This window comes from Urtica dioica, chromosome 1 (assembly GCF_054948205.1).
Source record: "Urtica dioica subsp. dioica isolate 48M chromosome 1, U.dioica_male_clone48M_v1_H2, whole genome shotgun sequence".
NCBI classification, from domain to species: domain Eukaryota; kingdom Viridiplantae; phylum Streptophyta; class Magnoliopsida; order Rosales; family Urticaceae; genus Urtica; species Urtica dioica.
The window spans coordinates 51871838-51894476 of NC_142756.1; the positions used below are offsets into that span (position 1 = coordinate 51871838).

Here is a 22639-nt window from a genome sequence, read left to right on the forward strand (position 1 = left end):
AATAAAAAACTTCAAGGGAGCTAATTTATAACTGTTTTGGGTAAACAAATGTAAAAATATATGAAAAATGTGCAAAAAGAAGTGCGATGGAGTGCCAAAATTTGGTAGATTTGTCGAAGTGCGATGGAGTGCCAAAATTTTGTAGATTTGTCGAAGTGCGGTCTGCTTGAACGGTGACTTTGAAAGAAAGTGTGTTAGAGAAAATAAAAAAGAGGAAAAAATTAAAGCTTAGTATAATTTTGGAACCATGCGAATTCATTTGAAATTTCATTTTTAGTATTGTTTTTTTAAGAAAAGTAAAATCTCAATTTTAATTATACAATTTTACTCAAATTGTGGTTTTATCGAATATCCTCAATACAATGGATTTTAATATATGATAATAAAATATATATTTATATTTTAAAAGAAAAGACGTGTAAAATATATATATATATATATATATACATATATATATATATATATACAATTTTTTCATTCATACATTCGATATATTTGACTATATGTAAGATTTAAGTTTAGATTACAAAGAAATCTTGAAAAGATCAAATAAATAATGGAGAGAAATCCACGCAAACTAGATGTTTGAGGGTTGAGGTATAATATCTTGATTCTAAAAGAATACATAGACCGGATCTAATAAGTTTTTTGAGCGCTCTTGGTATGAATAATGTGATTCTATTTACTTCTTCTAGACTCTTGTATTAAATGAGAGCGATACAGTGATTAAAGATAACAGGTATTATTGATAAAGGCATTCTGTTGATATGAGCCGTCGGATCAGCCCTCAGTCATGTGAAATCCTTGTCAAAGATATCTGGACCGATAATTTCAGAGATCTGTTTGTGTATAAAACATTAAATTAATTATTTCCCCAGGCTTCAGAGAAGAATTGGGGGACCATCAGATTAGACCCTAATATTGAAAAATATCCAAAAATGGACTTTTGTACCATAATCGGACAAAAATACCCATGTCTTCTATTTGAACTCATTCGCGCCTCTCTCTCTCTATTTCACTCGTTCACTTCAAAACAAAGAAAAAACAAAAACTCCTACGATATTGTACGACATCATACGATCTTGTACGAGCCAGTACGATATAACACGATAGAGGACGATGGCGTACGATGGAAATGCTTCAATCTTCGGCGGCGGTGAAACACAGAAATCCCGAGCTCAAAAATCATCTAAAAAGGTAAGTTTTCAACTAATTTGTTGTTAAATGTCTTTGGAAATAGTTAGAATAGGGTTTATGAGTTAGTATTAATCTTATTTGAGTTGATTTTGGTCGGATTTAGAATGTTAGGGTTTGAAATTAGGGCCAGTGTACGATGAGATTGATGCATCGTACGATGTCGTACGATGTTGTACGATGTCGTACGACGAAATTCATAGAGCTGTACGATGCGATACGATGGTGTACGATGGGTTTAAGTTTTTTTTTTTAAATAGTCGTACGATGCGATACGATATCGTACGATGTTGTACGATGCGATACGATGCTATACGATGCTGTACGATAGTTTTAAAAAAATTAATTTTTTTTGTTTTACGATGTTATACGATGCTGTACGATAGTTTTAAAAAAATAGAATTTTTTGTGATACGATGCTATACGAGTCTGTACGATGCCATACGATGAATTGTGATTCTGACCTAATTTTGTTGTTTTTTAGGAAAATTTGAATTACATATACAACGTCTCATTCCCGGGGCGTATCACCTACGGTGGGACGGGGATCTTTTAGCTGGTACGGAGGAGATTCGATGAGCTCGGGATAAAAGAACGAATCCTCGGGACTCCGTTCGAGCAATTTTTTACGGAGAGCGAGCTTGGTTTCTCACCGGTGCTCGTACATACGGGGGGAGATGCATTTTGGTATCGGAGGCAAACGAGTACGATTTGGACGCCTCGAGCACGCACTCGTCTCGGGGATGAGCTATGAAGACGGTCCGACCAAAGCCGAACAAGACGAGCGAAACAACGATCGATTGATCACGGACCACTTGAACGGCGTTGTCGGAAGCAAGTTGAGCGTGTTGATCAACGCGTTCCCCATATGTCAAAGCCATGACGATGCGTTCAAGCTCGGGCTGCTCGTATTCGTCTATGGGTATCTTCTAAGGCAGCCAGCCAACAAAGCCATCGAAGAAAGGTGGCAGAAATTTCTATACATCGTTCAAGACCTCCCGTTCTTCTTCACGATGCGTTGGGGAAATTTGAGTTGGGCGGAGACGTATTCCAGCCTCTCGGTGAACCTAAGGCGTTATCACGAGATGCTGCAAAAGAAGTTGAAGGACAAGCCGGACGTGGCACAGAAAGAGGCCAAGTACACATTGACGGGTAATCTCCATACCCTTCATTACTGGACGTACGAGGCTATCCTAGAGATCGGGATGAGGTTCGGATCGAACCAGGGGATTCGTGTTCCCATGATGCACTCGTGGTCTAGTAATGTGGTCATAATGGGCAAAGACATCGAGGCCATCCTGAATAAAAAAATGGTAACTTTTTATTATTTAACGTTTATTAATGTATTTTACATTATTTTGGAATATTGGTAACGTTTATTAATGTATTGTAGGTGGGTGTTCTTCAAATGCTGCGACCAAGGGCACCAGAGAAAGAATTTTTCACTCTCCTCGAGACACAGACGAGCAAATGTCTGTATCCCATAGACGTCGAGGGAGAAGATGCGATAGAGCCGCGGGATATCGAAGAAGAAATAGATCGAGTCGCGACTGTTGCAGAAGATGTCATCGTCGGAGACTCCGACGACGAACACGTGTCAGACACTCCTGGTCTTGGACTTGGTAGTCCGACCACTCCCGCAATGGGATCGAGGCCCACACCGACCTCTCGCGCCGACATTCCCGAGCCCTTTGTCATAACACGGGAAATGTGGGAAGAAATGCGAGCTTCCCAAGAACAACTGCGAGCATCCCAAGAACAAATGATGCAGTCACAAGGGATTGTCTTACGTGCTCTTAGCACGACCGGCCGTAGAGTTGAGCGCATCAGGGATAACCAGGTTAGATTTAAATCAAGTTATATTTAAATCAATTTAACGTTTTAGAGTTGAGTTTATATTTAATTTAACGTTTTAAAGTTGAGTTTAAATTTAATTTAACGTTTTAGAGCTAAGTTTAAATATAATTTAACGTTTTAAAGTTGAGTTTAAATTTTATTTTAACGTTTTAAAGTTGAGTTTAAATTTAATTTAACGTTTTAGAATTAAGTTTAAATATAATTTAACGTTTTAAAGTTGAGTTTAAATTTTATTTTAACGTTTTAGAGTTGAGTTTAAATTTTAATTTAACGTTTTAAAGTTGAGTTCAAATTTAATTTTAACGTTTTAGAGTTGAGTTTAAATTTAATTTAACGTTTTAAAGTTGAGTTTAAATTTAATTTAACGTTTTAGAGTTAAGTTTAAATATAATTTAACGTTTTAAAGTTGAGTTTAAATTTTATTTTAACGTTTTAGAGTTGAGTTTAAATTTAATTTAACGTTTTAGAGTTAAGTTTAAATTTAATTTAACGTTTTAAAGTTAAGTTGAAATTTCATTTTACTTTACTTTAATTTAACGTTGTAAAGTTAAGCTTAAATTTAATTTAACGTTTTAGAGTTAAATTTAAATTTAATTTAACGTTTTAGAGTTAAGTTTAAATTTTTGTGACAAGTTTAAATTTCGTGACATATTTTATTACTTTGACTCTCAGCTTGATATGTGGAAGAGGCTGAACATTTTGTTTGAGGAAGAAACGGGCTTGCCTGGGGGTGATATTCCCACGACCCAAGCTGATGGTCGTCGTAAACGCCGGACCCTTCCTCCTCCTCCTCTTCCTCTTCCGGCGGCTGGTCAAAAGTCGGCGTCTTCATCGCACAAGCCAGAGCCGTCTTCTACGCATCGCGAGTCATCGAAGAAGTCGAAGAAGCCGTCTTCTACGCATCGCGAGTCGTCGAAGCGATCGGAGATCAGGCCGGTGACTTCGCCCAGGTTGTCGACGTCTTCATCGAGTCCTCGTAGAGAAGACATTCCGGAGAAGCAACGCCCGCTCACAACTCCGCTTAAAAGGAAAAACCACAAGGCACAACTTACTCTGCCACGTCCAGATCGGCAAGTGCGACAGAAGTCGTCGCATTGGGCCGATTTCACTGATCCGACGAGGCCCAGGTATTCAGAAAAGCCGATCCCCAAGTTCAAGCCATTGAAGGACGCGAAGCTAAAAGAGTTTGATAATTTCGTTAAGTGGGTGCGGACAAAAAAGTGGGACGGCAAGTTCATGGAGTCTGCTCGCCTGAAGACGTGCGACGGAGACACGAATTTCTTCGACACGATATTGACAGAAACCAGATGGCTACGTGATTCGGTACGTTATTAATTATATAATTTAACTTTCCATATCAATTTAAAATAACGCTATATGTTGGTTGTGTCTCAGCATATTGATGCTATAATTCACATGATTCAGGCTCGCCAACGAGCTCTCGACGGATATCGGCAAGACGTTCGAATCATGGATTGTCGGTGGGTCCAGCACGTGTACGGCCGATTCACCATGGAAGAAGCGAACATCAAGAAGGCCATCGAGCTGGGGGCAGAGCCCGAACCCGTGGACTGGGACATGAGGGCAACTATTACCCCAATGACTGGGTATAGGGACACCGATATTTTGCCTGGGGATAGTGCTCGCGAGATCCTGTTCGTCGTGAACTTCAAGAACGTTCATTGGTTCACATTTCGGATAGACATCGAGGCCTGGACCATTACCGTCCTGGATTTCCAAAAGGATCTCATGCAGTCGTCAAATAATCAAAAAGACTTCACGGAGATGATGGAGGTACGTAAAATGTTATGTTATTCACAATTAAATTATAGGGGTTACTTAACATTGTTAAAATGTTTATTATTCAGACTTGGACTCGAGCATTTGCTAGGATTGTGGCCATAGGTGGTTTCTTCAAGAACCATCCCAACTCTTACCGAGAGAGTGAGCACGGTGAAATTAAGTTCACTCACCCGACGTGACTCGTCGATCAAAATGTCCCACAATGTGCATACAGGTAAACATTTTTACATTTTTTGTTACAAGTTTTTTACAAGTTAGGATTGTATGTAATGGTTTGTTGACTATTGAATGAATATGTTTTTTTTGTTGTACCTTATAAACATGTAATTTTATAATCTATATAAAGACTATATCAGTAAATTTGAGAATCAATGTTTTCTATGATTTAAAAAGATGTGATGTGTGTAAAGTGTAAACTTAACGGATAATGAGTGAAGATCAAATTATTTTTAAACCCATCGCCCATAAATGGCATTAATTCCAAAATGTTTGGACAACATTAAATGCAAAATACATGAAAAAGAAACTGACACAATAAACTGATACGATAAACATAAATCATTACTCATCATTGCATGGGAGGATTTATGGCGGCGCTCGGTCTTTCATACACACACGCCCATATATATCTATATCAAAAATACTAACTAGCCCGAGAAAAAAAAATGAGAATACCATAAGTCTGAGGGACGTTTAATTTGTGAAGAAAAAAATGAAGGTTTGCAATTTTTTTTGGTGTCTTCCTTCTTCATCTCTTCATTCATGATGATATGATAACATGACTTTACTTGTCCACTTTGACAGAGGAACACAGACTGTAGATATATGATGATATGACTCTATGACCGAGTTATTATCATATATCTATTTTTAATTACTTTTCTTTTCCACTTTGCCCTAAAAACATCACAAATTCACACATTCACAAAGGGTTTAGTTTTCGAGACATTTGTGGACGAAAATGAGTTTTGGGACAAAAGCGAGTTGAGATCTTCGTCGTTGTCACGGAGTTGAATCGAAAAAAGTCCATGTCATGACACTCCATTAACCAAAATAAACAGGTAACTCAAATAAACGTTAAAGTTTTAAATTTAAAAATAAAAATAACACAAAGTCTAAAGTTTTAATCCCTCCAAGTGCATGTTTTTCTGTTATGTCCCCTGTTGTCGGCCCGTCTCGGACCGACGAGGACAAAGGTGTCACTTCGACCCACGCGATCGGCGTGAGGCCTCGGGCGGCGAAGCCTTGCCTCAGCCATTGGCCGGCCCAACCCAATGGCCGACCCAAGGTTCAGCCGGCCAATGGCCGGCCATATGCTCAGCCGGCCAATGGCCGACCCAAGGGTCAGCCGGCCCATGGCCGGCCATGTGCTCAGCCGGCCCATGGCCGGTCCAAGGGTCAGCCGGCCATATGCTCAGCCGGCCATGCAGTTCACTCGGCCAATGGCCGAGTGAACCTCTCAAGAAGTTCACTCGGCCATTGGCCGAGTGAACCCTCAGCCGGCCAATGGCCGAGTGAACCTCTCAAGCAGTTCACTCGGCCATTGGCCGAGTGAACCCTCAGTCGGCCATGCAGTTCACTCGGCCAATGGCCGAGTGAACCTCCCAAACAGTTCGCTCGGCCATTGGCCGAGTGAACCCTCAGCCGGCCATGCAGTTCACTCGGCCAATGGCCGAGTGAACCTCCCAAACAGTTCACTTTGCCATTGGCCGAGTGAACCTTCAGCCGGCCATGCACTTCACTCGGCCAATGGCCGAGTGAACCTTCCAAGAAGTTCACTCGGCCAATGGCCGACCCAAGAAGCTCGCTCGGCCAAGGGGTTCTCCAAACACCCCTTGGTCGCCTATAAATAGAGAGGTCTGTCCTCTCCCAAAGGTAATCCACTTTTGAGTCCCGAAACGCTGTCGAACTCATACTTCACTCGTTTCGCTCATCTTTGGCCTCTCACCACCTCTAAAACCTCTTTACTCCACCTCAATCCTACTAATGTTGAGCGTCGGAGAGGTAAACAGAGGCACCCCCTCTGTTTTCCCTTCCTAGTTCACCTGTTCTTTCTTCCTTTTCAGGTACTCGGACGAACTCAAGGGACATTCACAGCTAAGGGACGACTTGGGATACCAAGTCCGACACGCTCGAACCGAAGCGAGATCACTTGGTCCGGCCTTGGGTCTAACCGCTTTTGGTTCCTAAATCGTTGTCCGAAAATGAGCGACAACATCCCCTACCACCACATTTCTCGCATTTTCGCTGGACAACAATCTTTTCGCCTTGAGATGGGTATCGATTAATTCTTCTTCTTCCTTGTTTACTTTTATTCGGTCGACCGGCTTGCTTCTTTTCAATGGGTTCCGAAACTTTCATGTTTTTTTATCTCATCCGGGACATCCCATTGATCTTCATTGCCAACCGGATATATGGCTTCCTTGTACATCTCAATCCACGTTTCCTTCAAATAAAAGTCACTACATAACGAGTACACGTCCACACTTCGATGTTGGGCTGCTGCGATAGAATGCTCGCACGGGATATTCAATTGTTGTGGTAGTCCACAAGTGCATGTCTTCGCCATAAGGTCTACATCGAAATCACCTCTTGCGTCTTTGACATGACATTCATATAGACCAAGCCCGTACGCATTGACGAACTTTGCCTTATTATTTAGCTGTGCGAGATCATATTGCCACGTTGGTGTCAATTTTGTGTTCAACTTGTTCGCTATCTCTTCTCGTTCAAAAAACCAAGTTTGAAGTGTGAATCGAATAAACTCGAGCAACGTCGTAATGGGAAACGTCCTAGCATTCCTTGTTTTGTTGTTGAAGCTTTCTGCGTTGTTGCTCGTCATTAGGTCGTACCTATATAAAACATACTTGATTTATATAATCAACGACATAAAAAATTCAGTACAAAAGAAGTTCTAGACTTTTACCGTTTTTTAGGAAAGAAACCTCTGGCCCACCGATCGACACTACTACAAATAAGCCTTTCTGGTGCGGAGGGGCATTAGGTGCGACTTGTCGCACCTAAAAGTCGCACCTAAATGGGCAACAGGTGCGACTTGTCGCACCCAAAGGGCTCCAAAAATGAAAACAATTTCGCTGATTTTAAGTGGTATTGGGTGCGACTAGTCGCACCCAATAGTTTTGAAAACTTTCAGGTGCGACTAGTCGCACCTGAAAGTCTTAAAAAAAGCGCTCAACTTCTCCCCCTCATTTTTTTCATTTGTCTGACGTGGTATTTATTTTTTATTTATTTTTTTTTTAACTTTCAGGTAAGACTAGTCGCACCTATCATCCTTTTTAGGTGCGACTAGTCACACCTACTCGAGTATCAGGTGCGACTTTGTCGCACCTGATTACTAGGGTTAGTTTTTAAAGCTGCGTCTTCTTCATCTTCTTCACAACAGCCCCAACACCCTGTGCGACTCTCCCTCCCTCTCTCTCTCCCTCTGCGACTCTCCCTCCCTCTCTCCCTCCCTCTGCGACCTCGCTCCCTCTGTCCCTCTCTCTTTTCCGAGCCACCACGCGCGCGTACCGGTCTTCTCCGACGTCCAAGTCCGCACCGGTCCTCTCCTCCGCGCCGATCCTCCGCAGCCGTGCCTTGTGAAGCTCCGCCGCCACCTCACCACCACAATATCTCTCTCCGACCAAGCCACCACCGAGACCACCACGCCGGAATCTCAACTCCAAGAACCACCACCGAGTGCAAGATTGTCGCCACCACCGAGTAATCACCACCACCAACCGTGCCCTGTGAAGCTCCGCCGCCACCTCACCTCCACCATCTTTACTTTTTTTTTTGTTTCTCCGACCACAATCTCTCCGTCACCACCACCTCCGACCACCATCCCTCCGCCACGACCACCTCCGACCACTATCTTCTCAGCCTCGGTATGTTTTTTATTTTATTTCATTTTTGTAAATTATGGCCATGATTTCCGACGCCTTGACCTTTATTCGTGCCTCGCCAGCCCTGGTCATCATCCCGTCCTCTCCGCATCGCCTCAGCCTATACGAGCGCCGCGTCGCCTCCACGTTGCCGCGCCTTGTACCTCGCAGCCCCGTCGGTGAAGGTTAGTGGTTATTTACGTTAATTAAATTAATTGATTAGTTATAGTAATTAGTTAGTTAAGTTGTTATTTATGTAATTAATTCACATGTTTATAAAAATACTAATTAGTTATTACATTTTAATAAGTATGTTAATATGTTAGGTTAATAAGTAGTTAATTTAATTAACTTGTTGATTAATTTGTTAATTTAATGAATGAAGTATATTTTTGTTTAATAAGTACATGTATTAATTAATGTAATTATAATTGTTAATATATATAGTGTTTATATATAATTAGTTTAGTTAACTAATTAATTTGTAGTGGAAATCAAATTGGTTAATAAGTTGTTAGTTTAGTTAATTAATTAATTTGTAGTTTAATTGTTAACAATTTGTACTTAATAATGAAACTGGTTATGTAACTAATTTTAAATTTTAAATCTTAGTTTAATTAAGATTGAAATTGGTTAATTGTTAAAACTATTTTATTAGATTAGTTCTTTATGATATTGTAATTAATTAATTATTGAGTGATTGTTTTATAGATATTGATAAAATGTTGTGACCGAGCCACGGAGGCTCGGTTTAGAAATTAGTAAATTAATATGATAGTTTCTGGTTGGATTTTAAATGTTTTTAAAGTAGTTTGCAGGTTTTTGGTTTAACAATATTATAGGGGAAACTCTGCCAAAATTTCGGTAGAGTTTTGAACCAATTAGAATCGAAATCCACTAGAAACAGTCCATTTTAAAAAACAATCCATTTTCCAGGATTGTTTCCAGGATCTTGAGGTGCTTTAGTATCTTTCCCATAATTTCTACAATCCATTTTAAAAAAATAAGATACCTTTCACGGTCTCTCTCTCATTCCTTCTAAATTCGCTCTCGGTCCTTTAGTAAGATCGGACTTTCAATGCTAATTAATAATTCTCGTTGTCTTTCTCGTTCAGCGAAATCAATGTCTAATCCAAGTAGAGATTGGGTTACCGAGAACGAGAGGTTGAACTTGCAGTATAAAACAGGGGTTAACGAGTTTATCCGCATTGCAAGCAGACAACCGAACGAAAATGGCCAATATCGTTGTCCTTGCAAGTCTTGCAACAACGTGAGATGGCACGCCATCGGGGTCGTAAGGCATCACCTCCTGGACAATGGGTTTAGCCCAGGCTACACAGAATGGTATCATCACGGCGAGCGCCTTGTCCTTACTCATGGTGAAGACCCCATTGGAACTGATCAGAGAGGAGTAGGAGGATTGCACGATGCCCTGCATGATATCATGGACCACGAGGATTTCGACGACTTTGCGGATCCGACCCCGAGCGAGGTGCGCGCAGAAGAGCAAGTGGAAGACTTATTTGCCGATTTGGAAGCGGAATTGTACCCTGGATGCAAAGAGTTTTTGTCTTTGTCGTTCTTGGTTTCGTTGATGCACATCAAAGTCACGAACCATTGGACGAACAAGTCGTTCACAGAACTCTTGCAGCTCTCGAGGAAGTCTCATCCAACCGGTAACCGAATTCCGGAAAAGCACTACGAGGCAAAGGCGAAACTGAAGCGCTTTGGCATGGGGTACGAGATGATCGACGTGTGCACAAACGACTGCGTCTTGTTTCGAAAAGATCTCGAGAAAGCTAAAGTGTGCCCAGTTTGCAACGAGAGCAGATGGAAGCCGACTGGGAAACAGATACCGCAAAAGATATTGCGATATTTTCCCCTGAAAGATCGATTGAAGCGGTTGTACGCCTCTCGACACACGTCGCTTCAGATGCAGTGGCACGAAAGAGATCGCGTCAGAGAAGAAGGCATTTTGCGACATCCTGCGGATGGTACGACGTGGAAGAACCTGGACGAGAGATACCCAGAATTTGCTGAAGAGCCTCGGAACGTGCGGCTTGGATTAGCTTCTGACGGGTTCAACCCGTTTGGAGAAATGAGTCTAGCGTACAGCATGTGGCCTGTGGTGCTGACTGCGTACAACTTGCCGCCTTGGTTGTGCATGAAGAAAGAGTACCTTATGCTGACGCTTCTGATTCCCGGGCCGAGCTCACCAGGCAAAAACATGGACGTGTTCTTGCAGCCACTAGTTGAAGAGCTGAAAGAATTGTGGGAGACGCGATTCAACGTTCGAGATGGAGCCAACGATGAAGTGTTTCAGTTACGTGCTGCGCTACTCTGGACGATAAACGACTTTCCGGCTCGATCGTATTTATCGGGATGGAGTGGCCAAGGGTATCTCGCTTGCCCCACGTGGAACCTTGACACGCCGTCACTGAAAGTCAGAAACAGAATTGTGTACCACGACCATCGTCGATTTTTGCCCACGCGTCACCGATTGAGGAAAAGTAGCGATCACTACACAAATCGCCACGAGAGACACAGTAAACCCGACAAGTTGACTCCGCAAGACATACTAGTTCAGTTGGCTAGTGTTTCTTGCACGAAAACTGGTAAACACGCTGGTTCCTTTGGCAGAAAACGAAAGCGAGCCGAGAGTGAGCTTAATTGGGCGAAGAAAAGCATCTTCTACGAGTTGCCTTACTGGTTAGAGTTGGAGTTGAAGCACAACTTGGATGTCATGCACGTAGAGAAGAACGTGTGCGAGAATCTTCTTGGGACCATGCTTAGCTTAGAAAATAAAAACTATGACACCGAGAAGGCGAGGTTTGATTTAATGGACTTGAAAATCAAAACCAGTTTGCACTTGCAAGAACAAGGGAATAGGTGGTACAAACCGCAAGTAGCGTACACTTTGACCCTTGAGCAGAGGCAGCGGTTTACCGAGTTCCTCCAATCTGTCGAATTTCCAGATGGCCTCGCTGGTAATTAGTAGAAAAATGTGATTGCTGACGGGAAGCTCACAGGTTTGAAGTCGCACGATTGCCACGTGATCTTGCAGAGGTTGTTGGCTGTTGGTATTCGCCCTTTTGTGCCAAAGGCAATACAGGATACGATCTTCGAACTTTGCAACTTTTTCAGGTTGATTAGTTCTAGAACGTTGAGAGTGGAAGATCTCGAAAAAGCACAAAATTCCATTGTCGAGATACTATGTAAGCTTGAGATGATATTTCCACCTGCTTTTTTCACGATCATGATTCACGTGGCGATTCATCTACCAGAGGAAGCGTTGTATGGCGGCCCGGTTCATATGCGGTGGATGTACCCTTTTGAGAGATACCTTGGGACGTTAAAACATTTTGTTAAAAACAGAGCTAGGCCTGAAGGCTCTATTGCGGAAGCTTACGTTGTAGAAGAAGCTCTAACGTTCGTTGGAAGGTATCTGGAGGATAAGAAAAGTGTTAATGAAGTTCCAGTTCGAGAGCTTTCTGTTTTTCGATCCGAGATGTGTGTGCCTTATGGGATGATGAAGCCGATAATATTAGACGATGAGCAGAGAGAGAAGGCGGAGTGGTATAGAAAATAATCTGTTATTTGAGTAAAGTTTCGAACAACAGTGAGCATTTGGAACTCATACGAAGGAATTCTCAAGTGGGCATTGAAGATGCTGAACTCGAAGCAACGCATAGAAAAGAATTCAAAGATTGGTTTGCAAAAAAGGTAAACCCTAAACCTCAAACCAAATAATTCAAAGAGTTAAAAGTGCTAAGAATTCCTTTGTTTTGAACCAGATTTATGACATAAAAGTTGGTGGCTCTGACGTGTCTGAAGAGCTCTACGAATTGTCTGTCGGTTCATTGGAAATCGCCCATCAATATTCGAGCTGTTTTGTTAACGGCGTGAAGTTCATCACTCGTCGTCGTGATAATCAACGAATAACTCAAAACAGTGGTGTATGTGTGCCCGTGGATGAGTACAATTTCTACGGACGAATGGAAGATGTCATCGTGCTTAACTATAGACATAACTGTCGTGTCGTACTATTCAAATGCATTTGGTATGGTGACAAGTACAATACAGGGCGAATAGTGCATATTGATAAGATTACTGGAGCGACGAGTTCTTATACCGCTAAAGAGTGGTTTACAGATGAGCCGTTCGTACTCGCGACTCAGGCGAAACAAGTCTTCTACATCCAAGATCTTGTTAAAGGTGGCGATTGGGAAATTGTTCAGGAATGCAATCATCGAGGGATTTGGGACATTCCCGAAGTTGACCCTACCATATCAGCCTTGGTCCCATTGACAATAGAATTGTCAAACATCGAAGGTCTGAATCATCGACACGAAACCGCTGAAATTGAGCTAGTCAGTATCGTTGACGATGATGAAGAATTTGATGAGGATAATGAGGTACACATCGTTTTTGAGGGAGAAGATGTTGATGTAGATATAGAAGATACTAACATTATAGGCAGTGATGATGATGAATGAGTAATATTTATCTAATATGTAACCACGGTTTTCCTCCGCCATATGTGAGGGCATTGTAATAAAATTTCGTGGTGTCGTCCACGTTTCTTTGTTTTCTAATTTTGTTTTCTTCTTATAGGATGTCGACTGGAGCAGGTGGAGGCGAGGATCCACCACAGACGCCGGGATCCTCTGGATCGAAGAACACACGTGGACTAACGAAGGGTCTCGTGTCAGCGAGAGCAGGGGTAGGGACTCCTGGTGCGAATGTAGTTCGCTACGATCGGCGACACATGATGTTCTACCAGGACATCAGGGAGCAAAATCCCTTGATCGGCACCTTCTCGAACCGTCTTGGAAACTTGATCAAGGCGACGTTTCAAGCACACGCAAATGACTGGAATGAAGTCGAGCCTCAGCATGTGACGGCCGTTATGACCGCAATCCATAACGAGTACCGTTTTGTGTACGAGGATCCTGCAACTAGCGAGAGAGTGCCAGCTAATTGCATTCGCAACGAGATAGAGTCTACTATCATTCGCGAAATGAAGCGGTTGCGACGCAACCAAAAGTCAAAGTTATCATCTAGATTCTTCAACAAGTTTTGCGGGAAAATAGAGCTCGCCAGAGAAGAAACACCAAAGGGCTATACGCACGAGGCTTGGTTGAAGGCAATAGAGGTGTTCAACACACCGGAACATAAGGTATGAGTTGAACATGATTTTTTTCTCATCGAATCGAATTAAATGAATTTATGTCTCGCAGGCAAAGGCTGACCGCAACCGACAAAATGCGAAGAAGAAGCTGACAAAGGCCAGACAAGGGTCGATACCTTTTTTCGCTCATCGACAGAAGAGCGTAAGTTGCTTAATTTTTATTAACATTAGACACATTAGTCTTATTTTGATGATTAAAACTTGTAGAGGAAGGAGGATGGGACATTGTCCTCCGCATTAGCGACGTGGGAGAAAAAGCATCAAGATATTAACGACAACTGGACAACGCCCTTCGCGAGTCAACAATTTGTAAGTTACTTTATTTAATTACTTAATAATAATTATATAATAATTTTATTTGATTTTTTTGTAAAGGCGCGAATCAACGCCCAAGTGGCAGATATTTTGCGATTAGCGAAGGAGAGAGGCGAAGAGGTGAGCCTCGAACGCGCAGAGGAGTATGCGATGCATGAAGTTCTCGGGCCACGCCGTGATAGGGATGTCGGGATAGGACCCACGACACCAGTTGGGGCTTTGAGTGTGGCTCGAGCTCAAGATGGAAGCTCGTCTGGTTCGTCACCTCAGTCACGCGCCGATCCAGTACTGTATACCGAGTTGCAAGCTCAGTTGGAAGCACAACAAGCTCAAATGGCGGCACAACAAATGCAGATGAAAGAGATGCAGCGACAACTGCTTTCGTTTACACAAATGCATACTCAGGCTTCCCCTACGCAGACATCAGCGGCAATGGCTGATAATGAAACGCCAGGTTCTGCGGAGTTTCAGCGTGATCGTCCTAGCGGTAGCGGCAATGGCCGAGGAGGAAGCAGCAGTAGTGGCCGCGGAGGCAACTTATTTGGAGGAAGAGGAAATTCCTCTATAGATAAGTTTTATAGGCAACAATGAAAATAGTTGCACTTGTATATTTTTATATTAGCGAACAAACTCGTATTAGTTTCTTGTATATTAAAAATATTTTAATATGAAATATTAATTTCTAATTCTAATTATAATTCTATTATAATTCTAATAATATTAATTTCTAATTTTAATAATATTATATTCTAATTCTAATATTTATAAAAAAAATTTAAATAAATTGGGAATCGGGTGCGACTCGTCGCACCCAATACTATGGCGGGAAGGGTATTGGGTGCGACTAGTCGCACCCAATAAGTTGGCGGGTAGGCTATTGGGTGCGACTCGTCGCACCCAATACGTTGGCGAGTAGGGTATTGTCGCACCCTAAAGTCAAATTCCCTCCTTATTCTTAAGTTCCCACGGAAAAATAGGCGCGACTTCAGGTGCGATAAGTCGCACCCAATAGTGTCGCACCTAATAGTATATACTATTGGGTGCGACATGTCGCACCCAATAATATTAGCTGCGGACTTTTAGGTGCGACTCAGTCGCACCTAAAGTCGCACCCGATAGTACTATCGGGTGCGACTATGTGGGCATCAGGTGCGACTTTTGTCGCACCTGATGCCCATATTTGTAGTAGTGCGACACCAACTTCTTCGAGATACTTTGCCATCTCGACATCCTTACGTCTCAACTGTCTAAAATTAGCTTCGAATGCTGTTTTACTGAAGGCGTAAGCCGCATCGTAAAGTTCAAAGCGACAATGGTCTGTCTTGAACTTGTGTTGGACATTCAGTTGTAAATGATGGTAACATGCTCCGTGAGGGATACCAGGAAACACAACCTCGACACCATGTATTATACTAACGTGGCGATCGGATATGAACGCCAAATTAGGTACGTCTTCACCGATAGCTTCTCGCAATCTTCTCAAAAACCAAATCCAAGAAGCATGACACTCGCTATCTACAACTCAAAATGCAAGTGGATATAATTGTGAATTCGCATCCATTGCAATTGCGCAAAGCAACTGTCACCCGTATTTTGTCTTCAGAAATGCACCGTCCAATGCTATGACCGGCCGACAAGCTTTGAAGCCTCTACGACACGCCCCAATGGAAAAGAAAGCATACTTGAATTTGTCACCATCTTGCACATAGTCTGTTAACGTCCCAGGATTCTTTTGCTTCAACATGTACAGCCAAGACGGTAACTTCTGGTACGATTGTTCCGGAGTACCCCGCACGTACCCAATAGCTTTCTCCCTGGATCTCCAAGCTTTCAAATACGATATGTTCACACCCAATCTTATCTTCACTTCTTCCCTGACGTTATGCGCCGAATACTCCGCCATAGAGTTAATTGAGTACTTGTCTTTAAATACGTGACCGATGACCCATGGTGCCGCTCCTCGATAGCCCTCTGTTCGAACAACATGCCCACATGAGTGTTTACCCTCGTACGACGTAATCTCCCACATCTCAGACAACTGCACGACACCCCTCAACCTCCATGTGCATCTCTCGTCTTTGCATAGAACATACCATCTCTTTTTCGAAGAAGATTTCATTCTAAATTCAAAATTATGTTTCAACGCGTAAAAGTGGATATGTTTCTTCAGTTCATGCTTGTTTTCAAATTGCTGCCCAATATATATTTCTTCTGAGCTACCGGTTAGTTTCAAAGGTTAGTTAAACAATAGGTGGTTTCATATTATACTTGAATCTCATTTGAATCCACTTAAATTACCTGTAGAAGTATGACTTGGATAATGACTCGGGTTTTCCTTCACAACATCATCGGCGCTGAACTCGGGTGCTTTCCATGAATAAGGAACGATAGGTGATCCGATCATCGGAGGCTCACGCTGACATTGACCCGATGGTTCACAATGACCCGTTGGTACCGTAGACGTTTCCACAAATTCTTCATATTCTTCGGGATTGGCGAATTCTTCAAATTCTTCACCTCTACCATTGTTATCTCCGTCATATCCGTCACTATTCTCTTCATCACCATCGCTACCTTCGTTTTCATCACCTTCACCACCTTCGTTTTCATCACATTCGCCATCTTCGTACACTACTACAAATTAACATATTAGGTGCGAAGGGTATTAGGTGCGACATGTCGCACCTAGGCACATATTAGGTGCGACATGTCGCACCAGATAATCCTCCAAGCGACTAAAATTTTCGCTGATGATTAGTGCTATCCGGTGCGACTTTGTCGCACCCAATATGATAATGTCGCACCTAATACCTTTAGGTGCAACATGTGTCGCACCTAATGGGTTCAAAAATTTAAAACGGTCAGAAATTCCCCCCGAATATTTTTGGTTCTGGAGTTTCACATTAGGTGCGACAATGTCGCACCTAATAGTCATATTAGGTGCGACACTCATGACTATTAGGTGCGACAGTGTCGCACCTAATAGTTTTAGGGTATTTTAAATACCCGAGCGTCTTCTTCTTCGCCCAAACCACCACTCTCTCTCTAACTCTCTCTCTCTCTCCGACGCTCATTCTTCTTCCTCCACCGTGACCTCCCCCGCCGCCGTGACTTCCCCGCCACCGTGACCCCTTCGTCGTCCTCCTCCAAGGTACGTCTCTCTCTCTCTATCTATCTATCTCTCTCTCTCTCTCTCTCTCTCTTATTTTCTGTACTCTCTCCGACTTGCAGGTCGTCCCCCGCGCTGCCCGTGACCACCTCGACTCAGCCCGGTCGTCCCCCGCCGCCCGTGACCTCCCCGCGCCACCCGTGACCTCCCCGCCGCCCGTGTGCCTCTCTGCCGCCGTGACCTCCCCGGCACCGTGACGTACGTCTCTCTCTCTCTCTCTGTTATTTCTGTCTTTCTCCCGCCGCCGTGACCACCTCGGCTCAGCCCTGCAGATCGTCCCCCGCCGCCGTGACCACCTCGGCTCAGCCCGGTCGTCCCCCCGTACCCGCTGCCACCCTAACAGCCCTCGGCCCGGGTACGCAGAGACTGGGAAGTCGGTTTTGGGAGTACGCAGAGACTGGGAAGTTGGTTTAGGGCCTTCGATCCCAAGGTCATCACTGGGTGTTGCCCAAACGCTAGATAGAGGCTCGTCAAGTTCGTCATCTCAGACCGATCCACTGGTTGCCGAGATGCGAGCTCAGATGGATGCCCAACAAGCCGAGCTGCAATTGATGCGGCAACAGATCGCCTTCCTCAGCCAGCAGCACAACCAGCCTCCCACGACTCCTCAACCTCCGACTGCATCGCAAGCAGGTGGGACGGATCAGCAGACGCCAGGTTCCACGCCGAGTTCTATGGATTACTTGCGAGACCGTCCTTACGAAAGCGGCGGAACGAGCGGCAGCGCGTCAGGCAACGGTGGACGAGGACGCGGAAGCGGTTCTCGAAGTTCTGGCAACTTATTCGGTAGAGGGAATTCTACTATCGATAAGTTTTATAAGAAAAAGAATTAGGAATTCATTTTTTTCGCTTTTTTTGGAAAGAATTTGTATTTTTAATTAAGAATTCTATTTTCAGAATATTATTTCTAATACATTTAGAATTTTGTTAATTAATTTTTATTTAATTTTAAATGAATTTTAATTTACTTTTTTTATTTTGTATTTTTTTTTAATTTAAAAAACATATTCGGTGCGACAATGTAGCACCGAATATCATGGCGCGAACATATTCGGTGCGACAGTGTCGCACCCGATATGTATTTACCCACCAATTTTATAAAATTTGGCAGGAAAATAACTTGGGCATTAGGTGCGATAAGTCGCACCTGAAAGTGTCGCACCTAAAAGGGGACTTATTAGGTGCGACATGTCGCACCCAATACCTTCTGCGACGGGTTATCCGGTGCGACGCTGTCGCACCCAATGTCGCACCTAATAAACTTTTAGGTGCGACATTTTAAGCATTGGGTGCGACATTCGTCGCACCGGATAACGTATTTTGTTCTAGTGGTATTCATCACCATTGTGTCCATCATATTCGTCACTGTTGTGATTACAATCTCTATCACGCCCGTATACTTCGTCACCGTTTTCGTCACCCTTGTACTCATTAAACAAGTCATCGTCACAGTCACCGTCTTTGTTTTCAATTATAGGATCATTTTGTCGATACTCGATAACATGAGTATTCCGTCTCTTCTTCGGTTCATTGCGAGACACCATTCCAACTTCCACATCTTTCCCTTTACATACTCCTCGATACGCAATAGGTGCAATGATCTGTTTTGGTACCAAACTTACACAAAGTGGAAATCTATTACGATATTTGTGCTTCATAAAATGCGAAACATCACCATTGTCCTTCAATACGGCAGGACCCAGCGGAATTGTACCGACTGTGTATGGGACTTCGAGTTTTAAGTCGAACACGAATCTGTCTAACTCGAACTTCTCGTATAACAAATCTACTAACTCCGTGTACGTTACCTCTTTCGGAACTACGAATGCACGAAATTCTGCATTGGTGAAAACCCATTGGTGTCCTTCCTTCTCCCAAGTGCCGTTAATCATGACAAAAACTGCAAAAACAGTCAAACTATGCAAAATTAGCTTCTATATCGTACATCATCGTCCTGAATCGTACAACATCGTACAGAGATGCGTCGTACAACATCGTACAGTATCGTACAGCATCGTACAGAACGCAAATTTTTTTTTCTTCTAAATTTCATCGTACAAAAAGTTAAATCTCATCCTACCACATCGTATACCATCGTACAAACAAGTTAAACCCAGATTTTGGACTTTGTTTTCAGATCTGATCGATTTTTTTTTGCTACATTCTATCATATACAATCATAAACTTTGTAAAAATGATTAAGTTAGTAATCTTACCCATGATTCTTTTGAAACCCGCTTAAGTAGAGAGGATTTGAGTGGATTTGAGTGTGATTGAAATGATAAAAATGAAGTGTGAGAGATGTATAGGGTTCAGAAGGGTATTTTTGTCCGATTTTGGGTCAAAAGTCCATATTTAGATATTTTTAAATATTAGGGTCTAATCTTGATATTTAATGGCTTATTAAGCCAATTAATGAAATTTCTCTTGGATATAATATGTAAAAGAGCTTGGTAAAATCCATAGACTTGTGTGTATGTATGAAAACAGGGCTCTAATTAATGTAGACCTTAACATGGGCTTAGGCATAGCCACCTCACTAGCTCCTTTAACTAATATATTCTTTTGACTCATTACAGAGATCCACAATACTTTTTACAAAAAAACAGTGTTCTTTTGTATCACTAGGTTGAGATTGGTCACTGTAGATAATATGGAATATATCAAAAATATATATATATACATATAATATTTTTGAGTTATGTGAAAATTTATTTTGATTAACTGTCTCCAATATTGTTTATATAATTTTAACTTTGCTAAACCAATTAATATAACTTAACAATAAAATTTTGAGAAAAATCATTCACATACCCTCAAATTTGATGAATTTCAAAATATCATACTATAAGAACAAATATTTTAGTACTATTCTTTAAATTAATTACATGGTTTAAAAGAAAATTTTAACCGGTTTTGAAGAAAACCAGTCCGCAGTACTGGGTTATAATTTTTATTTTTCAATAACAAAAAAATAATACTTATATTATTATATATGTCAGGTAGAACTGCTTCCTTGAAGGTTAAAGAAAAATAAGAACTGCCTCCTTGAAACTCAATATATATTGACTTGGGTTGGGTAATGAAGTAGTGGGTAATGAAGTAGTGGGTCAGAAAGCTGGACCGGTGTTTCTTATCATCTTTACTTTATTTTTTCTTCTACTACAATGTGATACAATCTCATTGCGCAATGGTGACCATAACTTAAAAAAAAAAAAAATTAAAAAAATAAATAAAAATTAAATAACCAGTCAATTAAAACGTTATAGATTTTTAAATAGCTAACGTTTCGTAAATCTTAGATAAATAGCCATGAAAATGACGTAGCATTCTTGGATTATCCGTTCATTTAAATAAAAGAGTGGGGTATTCACATCAATTTACACGAATAAATACATGGACATAGTTATTTACCTAAGATTTTCGAAACGTTGGTTATTTAGCAATGTGAAACTGTCAATATGGTTATATACCTATGGACCATAAACTCAAACTCAATCGGTCTTGTTATAGAACATAGGAAAAATGGCGGCAAAAATCACGAAACTTCAAAACTGGATACAATTTACAGTAAATTGTATCCAACGTAAAACTTTAGTGATTTTTGCTTTCGGGAAAAAAAGAATGAAGAGTAAACTGTTTACTCTTCATTCTTTTTTTACGATGGGAAAAATCACTAAAGTTTACTTTTAGTAGCATCGTTATTCTCTAAAAAAATAAACGGCTCAGATGAAATGGTACTATAATATACAGTAATAAATCATTTAAAAAAATAAACAATAATAAGCAAAATATCTCTCTTTGATTGTATTTAGAGTCATAATTATCTGTTTGCCCCTCCCTCCATCTTCAAGAATTTATATTGTTTCAATTAAAAAAAAATATTGACCACACGGATTGATAAGAGTGAAACAATTTGAATTTCAGAGTCAACAATTTCATAACAATTGCACTATAAGATTGAAATATTTTGGAATTCGGAATGACCTACGATCCACGATTTGGCGGCCACTTTGGCATCGCCAACTAGGGAGTCTCCGACGCCACCATGCAAGCCTGAGCTTGGGCTAACACTATCTTCGGTGTGGTGCTTTGACCTCGTCGCCGATGAGAACAAGCTTCTTGGTCGTCTCTCCCCAATCACTTAATTCTTCACAACTGCTCTTTCCCCTTGAGCTCTCTCAGCATTCCCGTACCATCTATGGGTTATCAATCATAGGGATTTGGTAAACCTTTGGTTTCATTTTGTGGGTCCACTACTTCAAAAATTACGTTTTAAGAAATCAAAATGGTGACTTAAAAAGCATTCAAAGTCGTACCAAAAAACGATCTCTAAGTGAGTGACTTACAAAGTCTATATTTTAAAGACGACGTTTATTAAACGTCTTCAATTCCATAAAAAAATGACTTAAAATCTAAATAAAACTTCTTAAAAGAGTGTCCACGAAGAAAGAAATATGTTGACATGGATATGTCTTTGAAGACGGTTTTTATATGTCTCGAAAGAACAAAAAAAAAAACGACTCCAATTCCTCTAGAAAACGACTTCAAATGGGTCCGCATCAACAGTATATGATGACATGGAGAAATGTATGAAGACGTTTTTAAAACGTCTCTAAAATTTCTTTAAAAAATGACTCAATAAAAGCTGACGTAACCAGGAAATGTTGACATGGACTCTTTTATAAAGACATTTTTTATATGTATTATATGTAGAATTCGATAAGCGTTTCGGTTTGCTGACGTGGATGCGTTAATTTTATTATTTTTGAGAAATTTAAATAATTATAATCATATATTTAATACCTAATCAATATTAAAAAAAATAACACCACCAAAAATAAATATAAAATTCATTTATAATATTCAAATTCACAATAGCAATTTAAAATGCAATATATCTATCCAATTGCAATATAACATTCCAAAATGCAAATGTAGTAACACCAAATATAACAACCACAATGTTATATTCAAAAGAAAATAGTGGAAAAAAAGAGTATGTCTTGTGTCTTGTAAATTAACAAAAAAAACAACAGCCACAATGTTATATTCAAAAGAAAACAGTGTCAAAAAGAGCCTGCCTTGAGCCTTGCAGATGAACGATTCCAGAGATGTTCAATCAACCTTCTGTCTCATAAAAGATTATACAACTTTGAACTTTCACTTTGAGAAGAGGCTCGCTGCTTTCATTTTTCTTGCATAACTTAAAGTTAGACTTAAGTT

At 41.2% G+C, this 22639-nt stretch overlaps 1 protein-coding gene across 1 annotated transcript; it reads left to right on the forward strand.

Annotated features, from left to right (window-relative positions):
- The first annotated feature begins 1119 nt into the window (after positions 1-1119).
- LOC149408072 (uncharacterized) lies at positions 1120-14812 on the forward strand. Its single transcript, XM_089623655.1, is given in 9 exon segments — positions 1120-1197; positions 10435-12248; positions 12359-12461; positions 12533-12748; positions 13522-13917; positions 13979-14071; positions 14137-14238; positions 14305-14534; positions 14650-14812. Coding segments are annotated over 9 exon segments (3195 nt in total).
- The last annotated feature ends 7827 nt before the right edge of the window (positions 14813-22639 follow it).